General features: G+C 33.3%; 1 protein-coding gene across 5 annotated transcripts in view; it reads left to right on the top strand.

The window, feature by feature from the left end:
- Positions 1-21,926, top strand: part of Col11a1 (collagen type XI alpha 1 chain) — a 201,995-nt gene that overhangs the window by 4,081 nt on the left and 175,988 nt on the right. For all 5 annotated transcript variants that reach the window (XR_010049335.1, XM_063255044.1, XM_063255037.1 and 2 more), the window contains exon 2: positions 21,317-21,484. Coding sequence is in view for 4 of the 5 variants with exons in the window: in XM_063255044.1 (XP_063111114.1) it covers positions 21,317-21,484 (168 nt within the window). In the remaining variant the exon portion in view is untranslated. The remainder of the gene's footprint in view (positions 1-21,316; positions 21,485-21,926) is intronic.

Raw genomic sequence — 21,926 nt, 5'->3', positions numbered from 1 at the left:
TTCGTAAAATAGAACAAGGAAAATATCACTTCTTTTTGTATTTTTGGTTGGTTCCATTCTATCAAATCAAAGTGTAGCCTCGTTCCTAAAAATTTTGTTTTCTGAAGTAAATTTCACTCTAGTTCATTTATCAAAGCTTTGGTTTATCATTGTCTATTAAAAGATGACAATAAAAAATCAAGCTTGATTGCGAGTGGCTTTGTAATGTAAATTTTTCAGGGGAAGAAAAGGTAGTTTCATGATATTCCTTTCTCCATGGTGCTAGAGCCAGGAATTAGAATAATGGTTAACCAATTCTGCCATCTCACTCTGCTACCCAGGAAACTAAGGCACAGGGAGTCCTTAGTTGGCTATCTTTTCCTCTTTAAAACTTAAAAGTTTTCTCATAGTCAAGCTTTTTTTGAGGGAATACAGTGAAGATCTGTTATAGTGATAAGAAATGCCTGCAAGTAATACAATCCTGAGACTGGATGGAATGACAACATTTCACCTAAAGGTATATGTGTCAGAGTTTAGATTAGTGAGGTGGCTAAGTGAAAATACATGATTTAGAGAAAATCAGATATGAAGTAGTTATAGAATGCATTTAAAATTACTCAATTTTCTAACTTCAGAGAAAGAATTTTTGATCATTTCTTTTTAGATGTACTGCAAATATACTTATGTATAAAGTATGATTATCCATATCAGAGTAGAAAGGATAAGGGTTTCTAAATTATTTTTTGTAAACATGTATTCCAAGGTGAAGAACATAAATACAGTTTTTTATCATCTGCAGAATAGTTAATGAAGGAGCAGGTACAATTCTGAATTTTGAAGAAGCTAAGAAATCTATATATACATCAAGTTTTTATAAATTTTATATATTTATGTGTTTTTTAATCAAATGAGGAAAATAATGTCAAATTTCTGATCTTTTGTGTCAATTTAAATGATTATATGATATCATATATACTATATGACTTAATAAGTCAGAAAGTCATTATGTATTTGATATATGCTAATAATTCTTTTCAAATACAGTAAGGGGTCGCTTTAGGGAAAAAAAGCAAAAGACCAAGTAGCACAAATTCTTTTTTTTCTGTACCGGAGATCAAACTCATGACCTCACACTTTCCAGTCAGGTTCTTATGCTGCTGAGCTAAATCTCTGCTTTCAAGTAACACAAATTCTAATTAATGGTTTGATTTGGTTTGGTACATCATCTAAAGCTACATGATAGCTTTTACCTCAGAAATGCAAGGGACAGTTTATTTATAACAAGTTCTCACTTTAAATGAGACACCATTATATTTTATTGTGTTGTTGAAAACTCTGAAAAATTTTATTTTCCTGTGAAATGGTGAAGTAAAGGAAGAATTCTATTTTATACATCAATATTTATTTTGAGAAATCCCATCTTGAAGACCTAGTATCACTCCCAAATTAGGAGTCTTTCCTTCTTTAAGGCAAAAGCAATCTAATTTCCTTACGGTCTGGAAGAGAATTTTGCAGAAATATCATGAATTTTTATAATCATAAATAATTTATGTAAACATACATGGAATTTTATAAGAAACGAATCATCTCAATCATTTTACATCATTTTAAATGATTACATTTAAGTATTTAAAAGCCAGAATTGTATTGGATCAGAAATATGCTTCTCTTACCTCCCTACCTTTGGAGAAGTAATTAAGGACAGTTGGTGTAATCATTAGGAATTCAAGGCAGCTACAAAGTGGGGCCCGAGTGCTGTTCTGCATTTCTGCTTTTACTTCTTTACTTCCCTCATTTAATACTGGGGAAATACGACCTGAGCTGGGAGTGGTAAGCACAAACCAAACCTTTTTAAAATTTTTAACCATTGGAAGTTTTGTTCTCTAGCAGAGAAAAGAAAGGTATACACAAATATACTAACAAGCCACTATGTTTCCTAAAACACAGTTTAAGAGCCCACTTTATATGCATTTTTAGTGTAACTTTCAGCATACCTAAATTTGGAGGTTTTTTCTTCTAATTTAGTTCAAATCTTAGGATGTTTTCCCCCATTTTAAACTACCTTCTACATTAGATTACATCTGAAACATTCCTTTATTTTTCTTCTTCCAAAATCCTAATATAATGTTACTTTATAGCTAAGTGTTTTTTCCACTTTCAGTGTGTCAGGACAACATGAATAATACCAGCTCGTAGAAAAGATGAAAGAGAATTTTAAAGTGATTTAGTGAGTAATATCTATTTATCAGTTGCAGTCTTTGGCCTACTACTGACTTGGCTACTGGTTCTTTAGACATTGGCTGATCACCAGACCTACTGTTATCTGGTAAAATAAACTCTTTGCTTGCTGCGCGTGGAATTAGAGACAGTGCTATTAATTTAGGAGAAAGAACTCAGAGAAAAGAAAGGTTATCATATTTCAGAGTAAGAGACTAGCTTAAATACGACTTGACAATTGAGAACCTAAACAAACCTGTGTAAAAGTGCTTTAGCACAATCAACTTTTGCAATCCTCTCAAACCTTCTTTTTTCCTTAAAAAGCATTTCTTTCTTATTTTAACCAAATTTAATTGCTCTTGAATGGCCTGGGACTATACAGGCAAATGAAGGTCCCTATTCATAGAACTTGAGCTCATAGAGTATCAGTGGAAGCTTCCTTCCTCTGTCTGACTGGTAAACTGACATCCGGGCTTAAAGGAATGAACCTTAGACTGTGTGATGTGAGGTAGTTGGCTTTCCTTCCTCACTTAGATTTTCAGTTACCACTTTCTGAAAGGATAATTGCCAAAAAAGAGCAGTAGTTGCAGTCCTTGACAAGGCTAATAAGAGCTGTAGTGCACTTTCATAGTTGGTGCTCTTGGGTAGCTCTGCAGAGGAATAGAATTGCTGAGTATTTGTTAAAGTGGTGTCCTTGCTTATCCTTAGACTGGAGTCTAACAGTGCAGTACAATGCACTTTTGGCTGTCAGTTCTCCATGTTGATTGCTCATGAGTCCTCATAATACTTACGTAACTTTTAGGATGAAGTTATCATCTGAATGATTTAACCTGATGTAGAGTGTCCTTCTGTTCTGGTTGTATCCCTTCTGGAGGATCTGTCTGTGACTACCAAGCTTCATTTATTTCTCCAGTTCCACCCCATTTGCCCTGCCCTTCTGCCTCGTATTTTATCTATCTTGCAAGGAATATTTTTCTTCCTATCCGTCTAGCACACACTTTCCCATATTTATAACTCAGGGTTTAAGTCAACTATTCACAGCTCTGAGAAACTTTTCCTTTTATCTGCAGGCAGATATAATTGTGAGATCAAACACCAAATCTATGCTCAGTATGTGTCAAATTCTGTTGTGAATACTTTCATATAGAATCTCATTTCAGTGTTAGTTATATTAGAAGTAAGCTAGCATCAAAATACCTATTTTATAAAGAAACTTAACAGAAAAATTGATTATCTTATTAAGGTAACAGGATATAGTCAGGTAAATGCAGGATTCAAACATAGACAATTTTGTTCCAGAACCCTTTGTTTAAATCTTTTGTTCATGTTTATTCTCCCCCTTTTTTAGTATTCTGATGTTTCTACAATCATACCCTTATCTTAAAATTATAGTGCCTTGTAGCTCAAAATGCACAAATCATGCCTCTGCACCACACTATGCGTATTGTCAGTTGTGTGAACAATTTGATTTTTCCCAAGGAAAAAATATCAAAAAGCTGCAATCCTGATACTATAATTCAGGTGGCTCTTCAGCCTATATTTAAATTTAGTGGAGTTTAATGGAGGAAGCCATATCATTCCTACCATGTTATGGACAAAACAAAACCTAAAAGGAATTGGAAGACTTAAAGGGGAGTTGCTGGAAGCCATTGGACATTACCTAGGTTCCTTTGATTACATTGAAAAGTAGACATGTATGTGTTGATACTCAAGGTTTCCAGATGGGCTGGTTTCCTTAAGTAAATAGGACACTGACAAGATTATCTATTGCAAAGAACATTAGGTCTTATTCTACTTTTTGGGAGATTGTATGATAGTTATGCATGTTTATTGCCTTCAGTATGAAAATGTCAGACTTATCTAAGGACTGTATTAAACATAATACAGTAGGAAAATGTAACTGAAATACACATGGCTGACAAAAAATAAAGGACTATAATCATGTTAAAATAATTTCAGTGTTTTACACTAGGAGTTATTGGGTGTGTAATACCATCTGGTTTTATACAGAATTTGATCTAGTCACAATTTGTGTCATTAACTACCCAATAAACTGAAATTACTACAACATAGTTAAGTTAAAGTGGCGTGAAATGAAAGATTGAGCTCTTTTTTTTCCTAAACTTAGTTTCTAAAAATAAATAGGCTGCAATTTATTTATGATTCTTCATCTGGAAAAGAGTTTTGCATATTCTTTCCTATGATGCTTCTAGATGGTTGCATCAACCGACTGGTGATATTATTTCTAAGACTGACTTACTTTGAGATATTATCTGTTTTGACAAGGGCATCAATCATCATTTATTTACTGGTGAGCAGAAATGGAATTTTAATAAAAAACTATAAAAATGTTAATTGAAAATACTTCTATCATGTATTAATTTTTGAACTTTTTATTGGTTTTATGCACTAATGAAGATAGTATGATTTTCATATGTATATCAGTTCCCTTAATTACTGGAAATAATGGTTATTCGTGTATGATTATTATAACAAAATGATCTTTTTTGGATTACATCTGATAGATACATTATAGTTACTATATTCTGTAGTACCATCTTTACAAGAAGTTTAAAATTTCAAGTGCTTAATACTATAGTGGTTTTAAAATTAGTCTGGAAGACATTTTTTATATTCTGTTCCTCTCCATAGTATATTTTAGTTATACCAAAAACACTAAGACATTTGTTCTGTTTAGTGTGTTCACATGCCTAGAACCGAGCCATGGATTAGGTATCTGATAAATCTTTGTTGAATGATATAAGGTTGTTGGTTACAGCTCTCATGACTTTTTCTTTAATAACTTAAGTAAAAATCTAGATGTGATGATGTAATGTTGTATATTTGTTACAGTCAACATTTACAGAAGCCTAACAAACTTATTTCTGCTGTTGGTATTGTGATTTCCTGAAAATATCAGGTTCTGGTTGTCTCAAAGCTAACCATAGTCTTCACACTGAGGAATTTCCCACTTTCTTGTCCAGTGGATTTTTAAGGATTTAGATATTCTCTCCTACAACAATACCTCACCTCAGTCATGACTTTGTATGACATCCTAGAGCACCCGATATTCACCCCACACTCGAATATTTATCAAGAACATCTTTCATTGAAATACATTTTTATATTAGTTTTTGCACTAATGAGGATTGTCTGATTTTCCTTAATAATGGCCCACTTCTATATGATTATTATAACAAAGCGATCCTTTCTTTGGATTATATAATCTAGATATATTACAGTTATTATATTACAATTAGAGAAAATTTGCATTTAAGACCATATCTAGAGTATAACTAATGGCCAATAAAATATGTGTTGAATGAATAATAAAAAGATTTTCCCTTAAAAAGAAGAGGTAATTTTCCTGGTTTATTGCCATAATTGTTTCCAGTTGCAACCCTGGAGGTTTGGATTGTAGATTTTGAATGACATCCAAGAAGTACTTTATAAAATTCCATGGCTAATTTTGATGTATAGTCAAGGGTTTATAAACCTTATGAAACAGGAAGTAAATATATTAAAAATGCAGATGTGCCTAGCTTGTATAATAAAATCCTGCAAGTCAAATTAAAAGTAATTATTTCTTTGTGCAAATCATTCAGTTAACACAGTAGTGTGAGACAGTAGTGGCTCAGCAGAACTGAATTGAGCATACCAGTTGGTTATAATGGAAGACTAATTGGTTTGTTAACTGTACTCTCCAGAGCATATAATAAATTAAAAATTAATGAACATTGCTCTTCTTAATGTTAAAGTTAAATGATTATGCTGGAAATATAATTTAACTTTTAAATACATTAAAAAGTAATCTTGGCCATTTGTAAATCAGAAATACAGTATTTTTCAATTTATTTTAACCTGGTTTTTGTTTTTCTTCATCATATTTGATTGTCTTTTCTGTACATAGCAAGTGTATGGGATGCAACAGTTACAAACACTGTGTCAATTTGTGTTCTCGTAAATTATGTGTTACTAGGAGCATGGAAATGAAACACTAAGTCATTCAATTTATTCACTCAACAAAGATGCATTAAAAGATTGTGTGTTTATCCTAGGCTCTGAGTTTATTTATTCAATCATATATTCAACAAGTGTTTTTTAGAGGCTTATTAAAGGTTCAGACCTTTTGGGGGCAGAGTTAGTCATAATCTTGTTTCATATAATTTATGACTATTTGAGGAGACAGCGATCAATCAGATAGTCACTTAGCAGATATGAAGCTACAGCAGTGCTAGATGCTTTGAAGGAGAGGTGCATGGTTGTAGGAGAGTACAAAAATAGAAACTCAGTTAAGCCAAAGAATGCTTTCCTGAGAAATAATAATTGAGCACTGAGTAATCAAATAAGGTAAGGAAGAAAGAGCATGTCAGGAAGTGACATGAAAAACTAAGAAAGAACAAATGATAGCACAGTGGACGTCACAAAGGGACTTGGAAAAACACTGTGGGTAGAGAAAACAAAATGGATGTAATGTGAGACACAGTTGGGGGAATGGGCCTGGGACACATAACATAAGATGGTTATATTTTTCTGTGTGCATGGAGTCACATGCTAATTCAGAGGAGTGGCTGCGAAGCTGGCAAGTCAGGGAATGCTTGGTATTTGCCCAGAGTTGGTAGTCCCACCAACTCAGGTTCACAACAGTAATGCTTTTAAATCACACTTTCTGCAAACTTACAAATATTTAAGTGAATAATCTTATTTTGTAATAAAATACGTGAAACAAATGAGTATAAGAATCTAAGACAAAGAATTTGGCATTTCTAAACCTTTTTTGATCATCTCATAATTACTGAACTATATCATTTTATAGAATATAGAATTGCATTTGTGATTGTTTCAATTTTTGAAGATCAGCATTGACCTATAATTCCTATTTTGTTTAAGAAGACAAAATGTAATAAAGATTTCCTTCAAAGAAAATTATATCAACATAGTTTTAAAATAACCATTTAATTGATTATAGGTATATCATTGGTATTTAGAGTTTCACCTCTAGCCCAAATCTTTCTCCTCTTTTCATTTGTTAGAGTTTAAGTTAGATAGTTTGCATTTAGTTATTGGGATTTTCAGGTGTAAGCAGAATCTAAGCTACATATTCACAATAATTACCATCATTTCCAATTTACATATAGTTGCTATGACTTTCCACAGAAGATTTGTTGATCACCATGGCCACTGATCCAGCTGCTTTAAGAAGTGATGCCTTTGTAGAAATTTTAATTGGAGTTTGTACTTTGTTCCTCTAGTTTAAAATAATAGTTACCTAGACAATATATTAAATGTATTTACAGCAAAAGAACCAGAAAACAATCACAGATAAAATGTTGTCAGGATATGTACACACATGCAGATATTCCAAGTAAATTCCTTTGCTGTTCTTAAACAAGGCCAGATCTACAATCTTGCATTTCTCTTAATAACTGGATAGTTAAGAGATAAAATAGTAAATAGTCAATAATTGGATTTAAATACAATTAATTTTTATGTGAGTCACTTTTTAAATCAGTTTTACTTAAGAATAGATCACTATGTTTTCTTGAACTTTCAAGTAAGTTTCTGTGAAAATTTTTTTAATCACTGTTGTCACAGAGCTCTTAAACTAGTTTATAAGTAATTTATAGTAAGTTTATATTTTATCATTTGGTTTCTGTTTTCCAAAAAGGTCACACAAATAGTGTTGCCAAGTTCTTGGTTTTATGAAATTAATTATAAAATTCATAATCTCTCCTTTTTAAAATTTTTGATACTTTTTTATATTTTTGCTAGATAGTCTGGGTTAGCCTTGAGTTGTCAGCAATCCTTGTGCCTTAGCTTCCAAAGTGCTGGGATTACAGGTGTGAACTACCAAGCCTGACACATGTCATTCTCAATTTGAATCTATTCACTGTTAAAATATCAGATTCTATCATTTTACAAGGTGCTAATTAAAATCTGGACCTTGTAGGAACTTACATTTACTTCATTTGTATTATATGTGTGTGTGTATGGAAGGGCAATATATAAAGTAAAAATATTGTCATAGGAAATATATTTTAATTAATTTTAGAGTTCTCTGGGGGAAAATGGAACTCAAAGGTACTATGGAGACCTTCCAAAGTCCAACAGCAATTAATATAGACTGTAAAAGTAGGATTTCTTATGTAACCTTACAATTTACTGATGTATTTAAGTATATTTCTCCCACAGTGTGCTCTTATGGGTACAGAGATTAGATAATGAAATAAAAATAAAAGTCTGGTAATTTAAGAAGAGGTTTTATTAGGATATAGGAAGCATGATTTTTATGAAATTGTTTGTACCATTAAGTCATTTAATATGAATTTACATATGTATAAAATGTAGGCTAGCTTAGATCAATAAGTTCATTGAGGTATTTCTAATACTTCACATTGTTTTCTAGCACATAGATGATACATGAAATACATACATTCAAAATAAGGGACACAATAGTGCCAGAGGACATAAAATTTCTTTCTTTCTTTCTTTCTTTCTTTCTTTCTTTCTTTCTTTCTTTCTTTCTTTCTTTCTTTCTCTTTCTTTCTTTCTTTCTTTCTTTCTTTCTCTTTGTCTTTCTTTCTTTTCTTTCTTTCTTTCTTTCTTTCTTTCTTTCTTTCTTTCTCTGAAATATCCCCTTATCTTTCCTTGAGAAATCAAAAATAAAAAGACAATAAAACCAAAAATGAATAGAATAAAATAATAAAGATCAGAAAACACAATCCCTTATCAAACTGCCAGTGTCATTTTTCATAAAGATTAAAAATATGATTCTTACATTTCTGTAAAAGTAGAAAAGACTCAGAATAGTCTAAACTGCTTTGATCAAGGAAAAAATTAGAGCTCAAACTCTCCCCAATCCTATGACTTGTCACAAAGTTACATGAATCATGATACGACTCAATTGATATCAAGACAGACAAACCAGCAAAGTACCAATATAAAGTCCCCAAATAGACATTTGATTTCTAGAAATGATGCAAAAGCAGTTGAGTGGAGAAAGGATTTTACTCGACAAATACACTGGAACAACTGGATACCCACAGGCAAAAAACCCAAATCTTATAGCACATCAAAACTTTCTTAAGACATCCAAAAGTCAACTCAAAATGGCTCACAGTGAATTAAAGTAAAGGCAGGTGTGCTTGGCTGAAGTCACTCTCTCTGGGAGACTAAACATTTTTTTTCCTTGTCCTATTAGTGAAAATATGTTATATATATATATATATATATATATATATATATATATATATGACATTTATTTCACTAATAAATGTGTTCCCAAGGTGCATCCATTTACCTATAAAAATGTCCAGTTTATCATTCTTCATGGCTGATGAGTATTACATTATATAGAAATATCACATCTTTTTTTTTTTTATCCATTCCTCAGTTGATGGCATTTAGGTTGTTTCCAAGTTCTGGCTATTGCAAATTGTGCTGCTATAAACATGGTGCACATATATCACTATGGTATGATGCTTTTCTTTTGGGAAGAGGCCCAGAGGGAGAATAGCTGGGTCAAATTGGGACCTCCAATTCTAGTTTTTTTGAGGAATCTCTATACTGATTTCCACAGTGGTTGTACCAGTCTGCTTTCCTACGAACAGTGGAGAAATGTTCCTTTTCTCCCACAGCCCACCAGCATTTGTTATTGGTTGATTTCTTAATGCTAGCCATTCTTTCTGAGGTGAGGTAAAACCTCGGTACTGTTTTAATATTCATCTCTTGAATAACCAGTGTTGTTGAACATTTTTTCACGTATTTATTTGCTATTTGTACTTCTGTATGTGAGAAGTGTATGATCATCTCAGATGCCAATTATTGAATTGAGTCTTTAAATCTAAGAGGACTGATTCTTTTTGAGGTCTTTATATGTTTTCAGTAATAATCCTTTATCTGAGGAACAGCTGGCAAACTTTTCACATAGTGGATTGTCTCTTCACTCTGTTGGTGGTTTTTCTTGCTGTGCAAAAACTTTTCAGTAGGGAGAGATCCCATTTGTTGATTCTTTGCATTAAGTCCTGCACACTCTGGGTTTTATTCATAAAGTCTTTGCCTACACAAATATCTTCAAGAGTTTTACCTACTCTTATCTTCCAGAAGACTTAATTTTTTTTTTTTTTTTTGGCTTTTTCCTTTTTATCGGTACCAGGGACTGAACTCACGACTGCCTGCTTGCAAGGCAGGAGCTTATGCCACTGAGCTAAATCCCCAGCCCCAAGACTTAATGTTTCTGCTGTAATATTAAGATCTTAATGCATTTTAGTTTAGTATGTGGTGAAAGATATGGATTTTAGTTTAGTATGTGGTGAAAGATATGGATCCAGTTTTAATCTTTGGCATGAGAAAAGCCAGTTTTTGTAACACCATTTATTAAATATGCTATCTTTCTTCCAGTGAATGTGTTTGGCACCTTTGTCAAAGGTAAGTTTGTCAAAGATGCCTTAGCTTAGTGTGTCTGCAGTTAATTCTGCATCTTCTAAACTGTTCTATTGATCTCCAGGTCTCTTTTGTTGTTGTTGTTGTTTCCAGTACCACATTGTTTTTATTACAGTAGCTTTACAGTATAATTTCAAGTCAGGGATTGTGATGCCCTCTGTCTTGTCTTTGTTGCCCAGGATCGCCTTTGCTCTTCTATGTGTCTTCTGATTCCAGACGAATTTTAGGATTGTTTTCTCTAATTCTGTAAGATATACTATTGGAATTTTGATTGGAATTGCACTGAATCTGTAAAATAGTTTTGGAAGTATAACAATTTTCACTATATTGGTTTTTCCTACCAAGGGGCACAGGCTATCTCTCCATTTTCTAATATCCTTATCATCTCCGTTTTCAGAGTACTATAGTTTTCAATGTAGAGGTCTTTTACATCTTTCATTAGATTGATTCCTAGGTATTTCATGTTTTTGGATGCTATTATGAAAGGTATTGTTTCCCTGACTTCTCTCTTAGAGAGAATGCTATTAGAAGATGCTTAGAGATGCTATTATGAAAGGTATTGTTTCCCTGACTTCTCTCTTATTATTCATATACATAAAGGCTTTTGATTTTTGAGTGTTGACTTTGTAACCAGCTACATTACTAATTTTGCTTATTAAATTTAGAAATCTTTCGGTGGAGGCTTTGGGGTCTTCTAAGTAGAGGATCATGTCATCTGCAAATAATGATACTTTAACTTCTTCCATTCCTATCTTTATTTCTGTCTCTTGTGTAGTTGTTTTGGCTAAAGTTTTCAGGACTGGAGTGGAGATAATGGACATCCTTGTCTTGTTCCTGGTTTTTGAGTGAGAGCTTTCAATTTTTGTCCATTTAGTATGATGGATGTTGGTTTGTTGTAGATGGGTTTTTAATCAGATTGAGATGAAGACCATTTATTCCAATTTTCTATAGGGTTTTTATCATGAATGAATGCTGGACTTTGTCTAAATCTTTTTCTGCATCTATTGAGATGATCATAGGATTTTTATTTTTGGCTCTTCTAATATGATATATTGCATGTATGCATTTATGTATGTTGAACCATCCCTGCAAATGTGGGATAAATCCCACTTGACCATGATGTACAATATTCTTGATGATTTGTTGTAATCTCTTTGCCAGTTTCTTATTGAGACTTTTTGTATCAATATTCATTCGGGAGATTGATCTGTAATTCTGTTTTTTAATTGGGTCCTTCTCTGGTTCTGGATCAGAATAATTCTTGCTTCCAGGAATGAATTTGAGAGTATATTTTTCATTATATCTTTAATGTCATTTATGGATACTGGGTCATTTAAGAGTTTTTATATCTTCTTAATTTACCTTTGGTAATTCATATGTGTCTAGGAATCTGTTGATTTCTTCTGTATTTTTCATCTCATTAGAACACAAGTTTTCAAAGTAGGTATAGATGATTTTCTGGATTTCTACAGGGTCTGTTGTAATTTCACCCTTTTCAATCCTAACTGCATAGATTTGAGTCTTTTCTTTCCTTTTTTTGATAAGGTTGGCCAAAGATTTGTCAATTTTATTTGATCTTTCAAAGAAACACCTCTTTGATTCATTGATTCTGTGTATTGTCTTTTAGTCTCCAGTGTGTTAATTTCTGCTCTGATCCTTATAATTTCCTCCCTTAGATAAGCTTTAGATTTAGCCTGCTCTTTTTCTAGAAGTTTAAGGTTCAGTGGTCAGTTGTTTATGTATATGCTTGCTTTGTTTTCCTGATATGGGTATTTATTGCTATAAATTTCCCTCTTAAGACTGCTTTCACTGTGTCCCACAAGTTCTAGTATGTTGTATTGTCTTTATCATTCAACTGTAAAAACTGTCTAATTTCTTCTTTAATTTCATCTGTGACCCATTGATTGTTCAATAGGGTGCTATTTAATTTCCATGTGTTGATGAAGTTCTTGTGTTTTCCTTTGGCGTGCATTTCCAATTTCATTGGACTGTGGTCTTATAATGCGCATGGGATAATTTCAGTTCCTTTGCATTTACTTAAGCATGTTCTATGAGCCAGTATATGATCTATTGAAAATGTCCCAAGTAAAGATGAGAAGAATGTGTACTCTGATGTAGTAGGGTGGAACACTCTACCAAGTGTATTTGCTCAAAAATTTGATTTAGTTTTAATGTTTAATTATTGATTTTTTTGTCTAGTTCTGTCTTTTTGTGACAGTGGGATATTGAGGTCTCCCAATACAATGCTAATGAAGCTTATTTGATTTTTTCATATCCAATAATAATTGTTTTATATAACTGGGTGCACTAATATTTGTTACATATGTATTTGTGATTGTTATCTCTTCCTCTTCGTCTTGGATTGTTTCCTTTACCAAGATGTAGTAACCTTATTTATCTCTCTCTCTCTCTCTCTTTTTTTTTTTTTTTGTCATTTTCCTTTTTATCGGTACTGGGGATCGAACTCATGACTGCCTGCTTGCAAGGCAGGCCCTTATGCTGCTGAGCTAAATCTCCAGCCCCTTATTTATCTCTCTTAATCAATGTTGGCTTGAAATTCAACTTGTCTGCAAATAGAATAGCAACTCCTGCCTTTTTCTGGATTCCTGTTGCATAGAATACTGTTTTACATCCTTTAAATTTCAATCTATGAATTTCTTTTTGAATTAATATGTTTTTATATGTAGTATATTGTTGCATCTTACTTCTTAATTCATTCTGCCAGTCTGTGTCTTTTCACTGGTGAATTGAAACCATTAACATTAAGGGCTAACACTAATATGTGCTTATTTATCCTTGTCATATTATTTTTCTATTATTGGCTCCTCTCCTTATTTCCTTTCCCTTGCCTCTCATTGTTTGGCATTCCTGGTAGATTCCTTCTTTTGGAGTTCATGGAGTTTTATCTTTTCCTAGAATGGTCTTCATATTTTGGAGTACTGGTTTGGAGGTCATAAATTTCCTCAGATGTTCTTTGTCATGGAAATATCTTATTTTTCCCCTCAATTTTGAAAGATAGTTTTGCAGGATACATCTATCTGGGTCGAAAGTTGTTTTCCTTTAGAACTTGAAATACTTCACTCCTGGCTCTTCTGACTTGAGAGTTTGTGCTGAGAAGTCAGCTGTAATTCTGATGGGCTTTCTTTTATAAGTGATTTGTTTCTTTTTTCTAATAGCTTTTAAAATTCTATTCGTGTTGAATTTATGGACTTGACTATGATATGCCTGAGTGTAGATTTTTTTTTGATCATTGCTAATTGGAGTTCTATATGCCTCACTTACTTGTATATCAAATTCTTTTTCTCTACCAGGAAAGTTTTCTGTCATGCTGTCTGTGAAGATGTTTTTAACGTCATTTGTGGTATCTCTTGCTTGTTCATTGAATCCAGTTAAGCTATTCTTTCTCTCATTTAGCATCTGCTGGATTGATTTCTGATGTTCCCTTGCTAGTTTTGAGAAATCTTTCCCTGGTCACTAACTACAATCCTGTCTTCTGTATCTGAGATCATGTCCTCACATTGTCCTAATCTGTTTTGAATATTTTCAATGGAGTATTTATTCTTCTGGATATCTGCTTAAATCTACTTTATGGATTTGATTTGTTTTCTATGTTATGCTTACATAATTTTCTTAAGCTCATCTATTTTTTTTTGTCTGTGTTTGCTCTAACATCATTAAGCATGGTATGTATTTTGGTAATCTCTGTAGTTATTTGAGAGATTATTTCTGATTTCATTTTTTCCAGAGCCTCATTCAGTTGCTTTGTTACCACTTCAAAGAGCCCTGGCAGAGGGCTTTTGGATTTTCCAGCCTCACTCCCTTCTGGCTTTACCTTTGGTGAACTGGGTGTCTGAGGTTGTGTCTTGTGTAAATTTCTTCTCACGTCTTTTCAATGGAATATAAAACAATTATGTACAGTATATAAAACTATAATATATCAATTCTTTACTCAAGGTTTTACATTTCAAAATGGATTAAATAAAAAATAGAAAAGTGGAAAAAGAGAAAGAGTACAAGTATGTTGGAAAACAAAGATGGATCCCACCAACTCAGAGAAACTGATGCAGAAGACTGAAGGAAAAGAGAGCTGGGAGAGATAAAAAGGTAGAACAGAACAAAACCACACCCACAAGGAGGTTAGGAAACACATTCACACTCAAAAAAAAAGAACAAAATAAAATAAACAATGAAACAAGGAAAGAAGAAACAACAACAATAACACAAACAAAAATAGTTCACGTCCAATTGTCTCTGGATTCACTAGTAGACAGCGTGTCGAGACAGCATCCCAAATCTTACCATTGTATCCCTGCCACCTTTATGATGGAGTAGCAGATAACTTTAGCAGGCCTGTCCTGAGACCAGACTCACTAGGCTTCCCATAGTCCAAGCAGTTTCCACGCCTGTGTCAAGCTGGGATCTGCACCAGCCAGCACATCCTCCATGTCTGCCATTGTCCTGCACTCAGAGGCCTTTGAGATTGCCAACTTCCACCGTCACCATGAGCACATCTCCCTAGGTTCCTACAGCTCCCCTCGTGCAGTGAGACTGCCTCTGGGGAAAGGTGCTGCCAGCTACTACCTTCTTCTGCACTGGAGTTTTTACTCTCTGTGGGCTTCAGTTTAGGCTTCAGGCTCTTCCAGGATCCCAGGTACCCACTTCCTTCCATCTTGTCTTCTTCATGATGGTATATTCCTGCATCTAGATAGTGTCTCTCAGAGTGGCTGTTTCTCTGCTGCTTACTACTCTGCCATATTCTTTGAAGTCTGTAAACTATTTAATTAGTAACTCATTTAAGCTTGTGTGTAAGCGTAATTACATTAATTTCTATATAGTGCACAGAAAACCAAAAAAAGGAAAATGCTTATAATATTGGTGTATTAATGTTTGTGTTGGAAGGTGGTATTATAATGTGCAACATGAAAATATGTATATAACCAACCTATAACCAAAATGTAAGCTTCCTAAACTCTTGAATACTCTTTGGGATTATATGTAACTGGAATAACATATAAACATGCTGGAGAAATTGCTAAACAGTACATAATTTTTATGGATAACATATAATGAACATTTAGAAATAGTAAACTATTCAATATTTACAGCAAAGAGCTTTCTCAAGAAACTCAGAGAACACAGATAACAGGAATCAACTTAGGGAAATAGCATACCAACTTAGGGAAATAGCATACCAACTTAGGGAAATACCATTACCCTAGGGAAATGTGTATGGTATTTGCTGGACCTATTAGAAATGTTCAGAAACATTGAAAATTTTAGAGAATGATAACTTTAGATATTTAGCTGAATATTTAATATAATCTCAAACATTGAATTTCCTTATTACATTTAATTCTAAAAATGAAGATGAATTGAAGAAACAAATTCTTTGAAGGTTAAGTAGCCTCCCCAAAATCATACAGCTAGCTAATACATAATAACCTGGTTTAGAAATTGGGCAGCTCACAGTGTACCAACTGAGTTATTAGTTGTTGTCCATATCCTAGTCAAGTCCTAAATTATGCACTCCCTTTAAAGAACTATCATTATATATATATAATCTTGGTAGGTCTGCTATAATTGTCACTTCTATCAGTTTTCTCACTACCACATTTACCTAGTAATAGTTTTTTTTTTATACTCACCTGAAGAAGCAGAAAATTTTGTGATAGATTTAAGTGGTTTAGAATTCTTCCTGTTTTTTTTTTTTTAATTTTTATTTCTTTACATGATGATTTGCCTTAGTGGTGTTTGATGGGAGGTACAGATGCATGAATGTCTAGAAGCAGGGAAAATACTATAACATAAAGGCCTCCTGTGTTATTACCAGGCCTGAGTTTTGATTCAGGTGAAGATGATTGAATTTGGTAAGCAAAAATTGCTTCTAGTCTTCCTTTCCCTTTTCAGATTGGTGGGAATGATGCTTCAACTTAGAGACAGAGTATAGCTGCTCATTCATTATGTTTCTATTTATTATATTTCTCTATTTCTATTCATTATAGTTCTACTTCGGTGGGTATGCCTAGACAATACAAGAGTGAACATCAATAGCATTCTAACAATATCCACAGTAGGCAAATGTAAGAGATTACATGAGAGAGAGAGAGAGAGAGAGAGAGAGAGAGAGAGAGAGAGAGAGAGAGAGAGATGGAAAGAGATTAGATGGTGTATGTAATAGGAAAAAATATTACAATGATTTATACTGTACTCGACAGACTATAGCCTATAGTAGCATACAAAATAGTGTGGGATTACCCAACAGTAAAATAGGGTACTATGGAAGGGCAACAGAACCTACCTGGAAGGAATAAATTAAGATTTCCTGGAGAATGCATGTTTAGGTTTAGATCAAAAGGCAAAGTCTGAATCTGCCAGATCCTACACCTGGCTGCACATTGTGTTCTGTAGGAAACTTGTCAGATTTAGGGATGCCTGGACCCCACCACAGTCATTCCAGTTTATTTCTTGGGTGAGACCCAGGAATATATGCTTTAGAAGCTCTCCAAGGATTCTCATGACAAGGTAGAAGAATCAGTCAAATGTTTTTAATCAATACAGAAAGGATATGGGGAAAATTCCTAAATAAATCAGGGTACGTTTTAAAACTCAAAAAATGTTTATTCCACCTGGAGCAATATATTTAGGGGTGGGTGTGTGAATAAATGTTATGAAACAAAATTTCTGATCTCTCCATCCTTTGTGTTATAGTCTATTGCCCTCATAACAGTTCATTTTGAACTTGTGTTAATAAAATCATGACACAGAAATGATGGTTCTCCATGTCTTCAGGAGGATTGGGACATCCAGGGAGAATTTGGACCACTTCATTTGTGCAATGTTGATATCTTGTTGGGCAAGTATGAGTCCTTGAATTTTCCAGAACTCTGTGTTCTGTTGTATCTATGCTCTCATACTTACCATTTCTTTTCCTCTTCTTTTCAGTGTGAAATTTAATTCATCCTTCATTACTCAGCTCAATGGGTTACATAATAATACTTGAGTAACTGTGGAGCACTTAGACTCCCTCCAACAAAGCACTAAAGCTCTTCCTAGTAGGAAAGTAGTGTGGATTGCGAGTGGGTGTGGCTATGTTCTAATACATACTTTACTAATGAATGCTGAAAGTTTGAAACAGCTTAATGTCTCATGAAATAATTTTAATTTTAAACCATTTGATATCTAAACTAATGTTTTCTAATGTATCATATAAAAACAGTTACAAACAGAATTTTACCTGTTTTCCCAGCAACCATTCTCACCCATCATTACAAATACTTAGGCTATTCTGGCAAATCATTTTATTGTTTTCATTTTAGAGATATGAGAGCTGCAGGCAGAGCTGTTCAGTACAATGCCCAAATTCCACAGGGGTTAAGTGGCATAGGTAGAATTCAGAAGCAGCTTGGCTCTTTTCAACACTATATAATGCTGCTGTTCACTTCTGGTCATAGGAATATGTGAAGAATTTTAGAGGAGAAAGTAAAGAAAAAATATCAAAGTACTGTGAAATGTTTAGTAATTCTTGTAGATGCTGAAGGCAACAGGAAAGAAAGGATCAGAGACTTGGGGTCAAATTGATGAGTGAGGATCAACAGGTTACAATTGAAAGGATTTATTGATACCTGGAACTCAATAATTTTTGTTTCATAACTAGAAAATCTTGTGAATTCCAGAAGATGTTTCCTATATATTTTCATGTGTTTCACATTCAATCAACATTTCATATTCTGTGGTGGGTGCGAGCGTGCCTGCATGTGTGTGTGCATGTGTGCGTGTGTGTGTGTATGTGTGTGTGTGTGTGTGTGTGTGTGTGTGTGTGTTATGTGTATTTTGTGACTAACTTTCCTCTGAAGTTTGGGAAAACATGCAAATATAGACAAATAATTAAATGATAAAACCATAAGTTCAAGGGGCTATGCTAGATATTAGCACACCTAACAGCTTCAGGAGGCACAGGATGTTTTCAGGAGGAGGTAACTTACTAGTTCTACTTATTTTTTCAAGAGAGGTAAACCTAAGTAGTTAAAATAGGGGCCATAGGATTTGTTTATAAAGACTCCAAGGTAGACAAAAGACAAGCTTTGTGGATAGCGATAGTATGGCAGAGCACTGAGTGAAAAATGAATTAGTAGATAAGGAGAGGTAAGAATGAATTTGCAGTGGTTGTAAAACTGGACAAATGAGTGTCTTCAGATCATTAAGGTTTTACATGTAGGGAATGTGGACTACCCTTGAAAGTTGGTGAGATTCTCTGAAGAAATTTAAACACTATGGTCACTTAAAAATTTTTCTGAAAGCTCACTGAAGCTGTAATATTCAGATTGATGGAAAACAACATGAAACTCAGTTGAATGGTGTACTACACAGATTTCTTAATAAAATCCTGAGAAAATCAGTTTATAAACAGGATTCATTTTGGTTCATGGTGCCAGTTTATTATCCATTGCCTCTTATTATTTTTGGATTGATGAGTCATTCTGTTGGGGCAGGAAGCAAGTTGTGGTGCAAAGCTGACCACTCCATGGAAGCTGGTAGCAAAGATAGTTGAAGAAGCTGGGGTTAGGAGCAACCCTGTTGTCGCCTAACTTACTCTACTAGGTCCCATCTCTTAAAGGTTCCACCAACTCTCAGTAGCACCACAGGCTGGGAATCCAGTCGTCAACACGTGGGTCTTCAGGGAATATTCAAGTTCCAAATTGTATGAAGTGGCTTTCATAGTAGTGTGACAGACTTTGGTGTTCTGTTCCACCATTTAAATAAGCTTACAGGTATGCAGTAATATCAGAAAATAATGTTATAGTATAAAATATTGTGATGAGTTAGACTATGTGAAATGTCTAAGCATAGTTTTCAATACCAGTTCAAAACAGAATTAAAATAGTAAGGACAGTTAAGAATTTCTTGGAATATTGGAAATGTTTTAATAAGTTATTGCTTTTAATATTTAAATAGAGCTAACATGTATATGAAACAAATTCTTCTGTTGCTGAGATTAAAATATGTAACACTTAGCTTTTAAAGGAAGCTAGTTTTACTTTTGTGCTGAGATTCAGTGAGTTCAATCTATAATTTATTAGCGCCAGGGAAGAAATAGCATGGCAGAAGGGTCAAGGGCCTGGTAAAAGAAAGTTGTTTATTGTATCACAGACAAGAAGCAGAAGGGGAAGAGGAGCCAGGGACAAGAATCACCCTTCCATTCACCCTGTTCTGATCAAGCTTCTGTTCTGAATTATACAGTTAGTGACTAAACTTATTAATAGGTTAATAACTGATGACTGTAACACCCTTATGATCCAGTCACCTCCCAAACTTGTTGGACTTTTGAGGGACATTTTAAACATGTACAATTACAGGAAAGTTTATTTATCTGCTGTATTGTGAGTACTATAAATAAAATAACTGAATTCCAAGTGGATGAATTTATTTAGTGTCCTTGAACAAAAACTTTGACTTGATTAAATTTTACTTTTTAAAAAAATTTGATTTAAATGCCCTTTTAGGAAAAAAGAAAACAAATGAAACAATTATTATATGTACCTAATTTTTACTGGCTTTTTGTGGAGTGAATTTTGATTTCATAGTATGTGTTTTTACAAGCACTTTGTCAAACTTTGCAAAAGGAGTCTTACTTTGAATCTTGTGCAGTGTACATTTTTTTAAAAACTCATGTATTTTGCAGTAAAATAAACCAAATATGACAAAAACTTGTGGCCCTGGAAAAGACCATCATGATAAATGATACCATAGAGAAATGGAAACTTCTGGTACACTGTGAGCTATAAGCCTAGTTTTGACCATGACTGTGGGGCTGACCATTATATGTGCTGCCTTCTTTTCTTTTCTGGATTACCATGATCAGGCTGTGGTCATGTCTGTCTTGGAGTCTTATTTAGCTCATTTTGAGAATGGCTTTTCCAAAAGATAAAATAAGCAAATAAGATATGCTTCATTTTTTTCAGTAATAGTAATTTATATCATGAAACATGAATTTAATTTAAAATAAATATCGGCATCAGGAATCAGTTAACTGGGTCAAGATAATTTTAGACTTTCATATGTATAAGTTTCTGCAGATTTTTCTTCTGTGGTGTGTAACAGAGTGATGAAGTGGAAAAAAAATCATAGCCTTGGGATTTGCACAGAATGCAGGAGTATTCTTAGCTTGCTGTTCGATTTTTAGTTCTCATCTGAAGACTTGGAATAAGAGGATTTGATTTCTGAAATGCCTTCAAGGAACTTAATCTAGTGACTGGCATATGTTAGGATCTCTGGATATAGAATTTACTATAATTTATTTTCTTAGTTTTATAAGACAAAATAAGCTAGTTAGAATGGTCAGTTATCTACTGATCTAAGGTAAAAAAAAGCCTTAATTACTCTCTGTGCCTGATTTCCATAAATAATTTTTTTAAAATTTGGAATAATGCATTGTTAAATTTCAGTACACAAATATATACATTTAAAAATCTATTTTTCTTATCTATGAGTTTTTTTAGATGAGATATTTTGCATTTTTACAGCTTACATTACTATTTGTAGTCGTGTTCCCCAACCTATCAAAATGAGAGGAGACCTGGTAATTGCTTTGAAGAGTGGAAAGATGTACTATTTTCTGTATTAAAATACTCATTTTTATATCAGATTGTTTGTTCAATTATGTTTTCAACTTATTTTTCAGCTGCTCCTGTTGATGTACTAAAAGCACTAGATTTTCACAGTTCTCCAGAGGGAATATCAAAAACAACAGGATTTTGCACAAACAGAAAGAATTCAAAAGGCTCAGATACTGCTTACAGAGTTTCAAAGCTAGCACAACTCAGTGCCCCAACAAAACAGTTATTCCCAGGTATGTTCGCTTCATTATTTTACTACTGTCACTATTAGTGTTGTCAATAGTATTATTTCTGTTTCTTTGCTGATTGTTTCTTTTGATCATGCTATATAAGATACAATTATAGGCTGAAATGGATGTTTAGTGAAATATATAATAACTCTTTTTAACATGATGAAATGCTAAGAAAATATTTTGTGGCTATATTATTTTTGTATGTAATTATGTAAAACTTAATCATTAGGACCAGTGTGGTTTTGAGGGAAACCTTACTCTTTATGACTATTTAGGTTAATTTAATAGGCATGTGGATTTAGATATATTTGGTGCATATTTTTCTAATATTAATATGGGTGCTTTTATTGAAAGGAATAGTTCTTGGAAGATATTAATCTTACACTATTCTTGCATGCTAGTTTTATTTGAAATATAATAAAAATAGTTGTATGTTACAATT

Source organism: Cavia porcellus, unplaced genomic scaffold (assembly GCF_034190915.1).
Source record: "Cavia porcellus strain 051 isolate PalLab524CR breed Dunkin Hartley unplaced genomic scaffold, mCavPor4.1 scaffold_1, whole genome shotgun sequence".
Lineage (NCBI taxonomy): Eukaryota > Metazoa > Chordata > Mammalia > Rodentia > Caviidae > Cavia > Cavia porcellus.
Note: the sequence above shows the minus strand (reverse complement) of the source record. Positions and strands in the feature narration are given on the sequence as shown.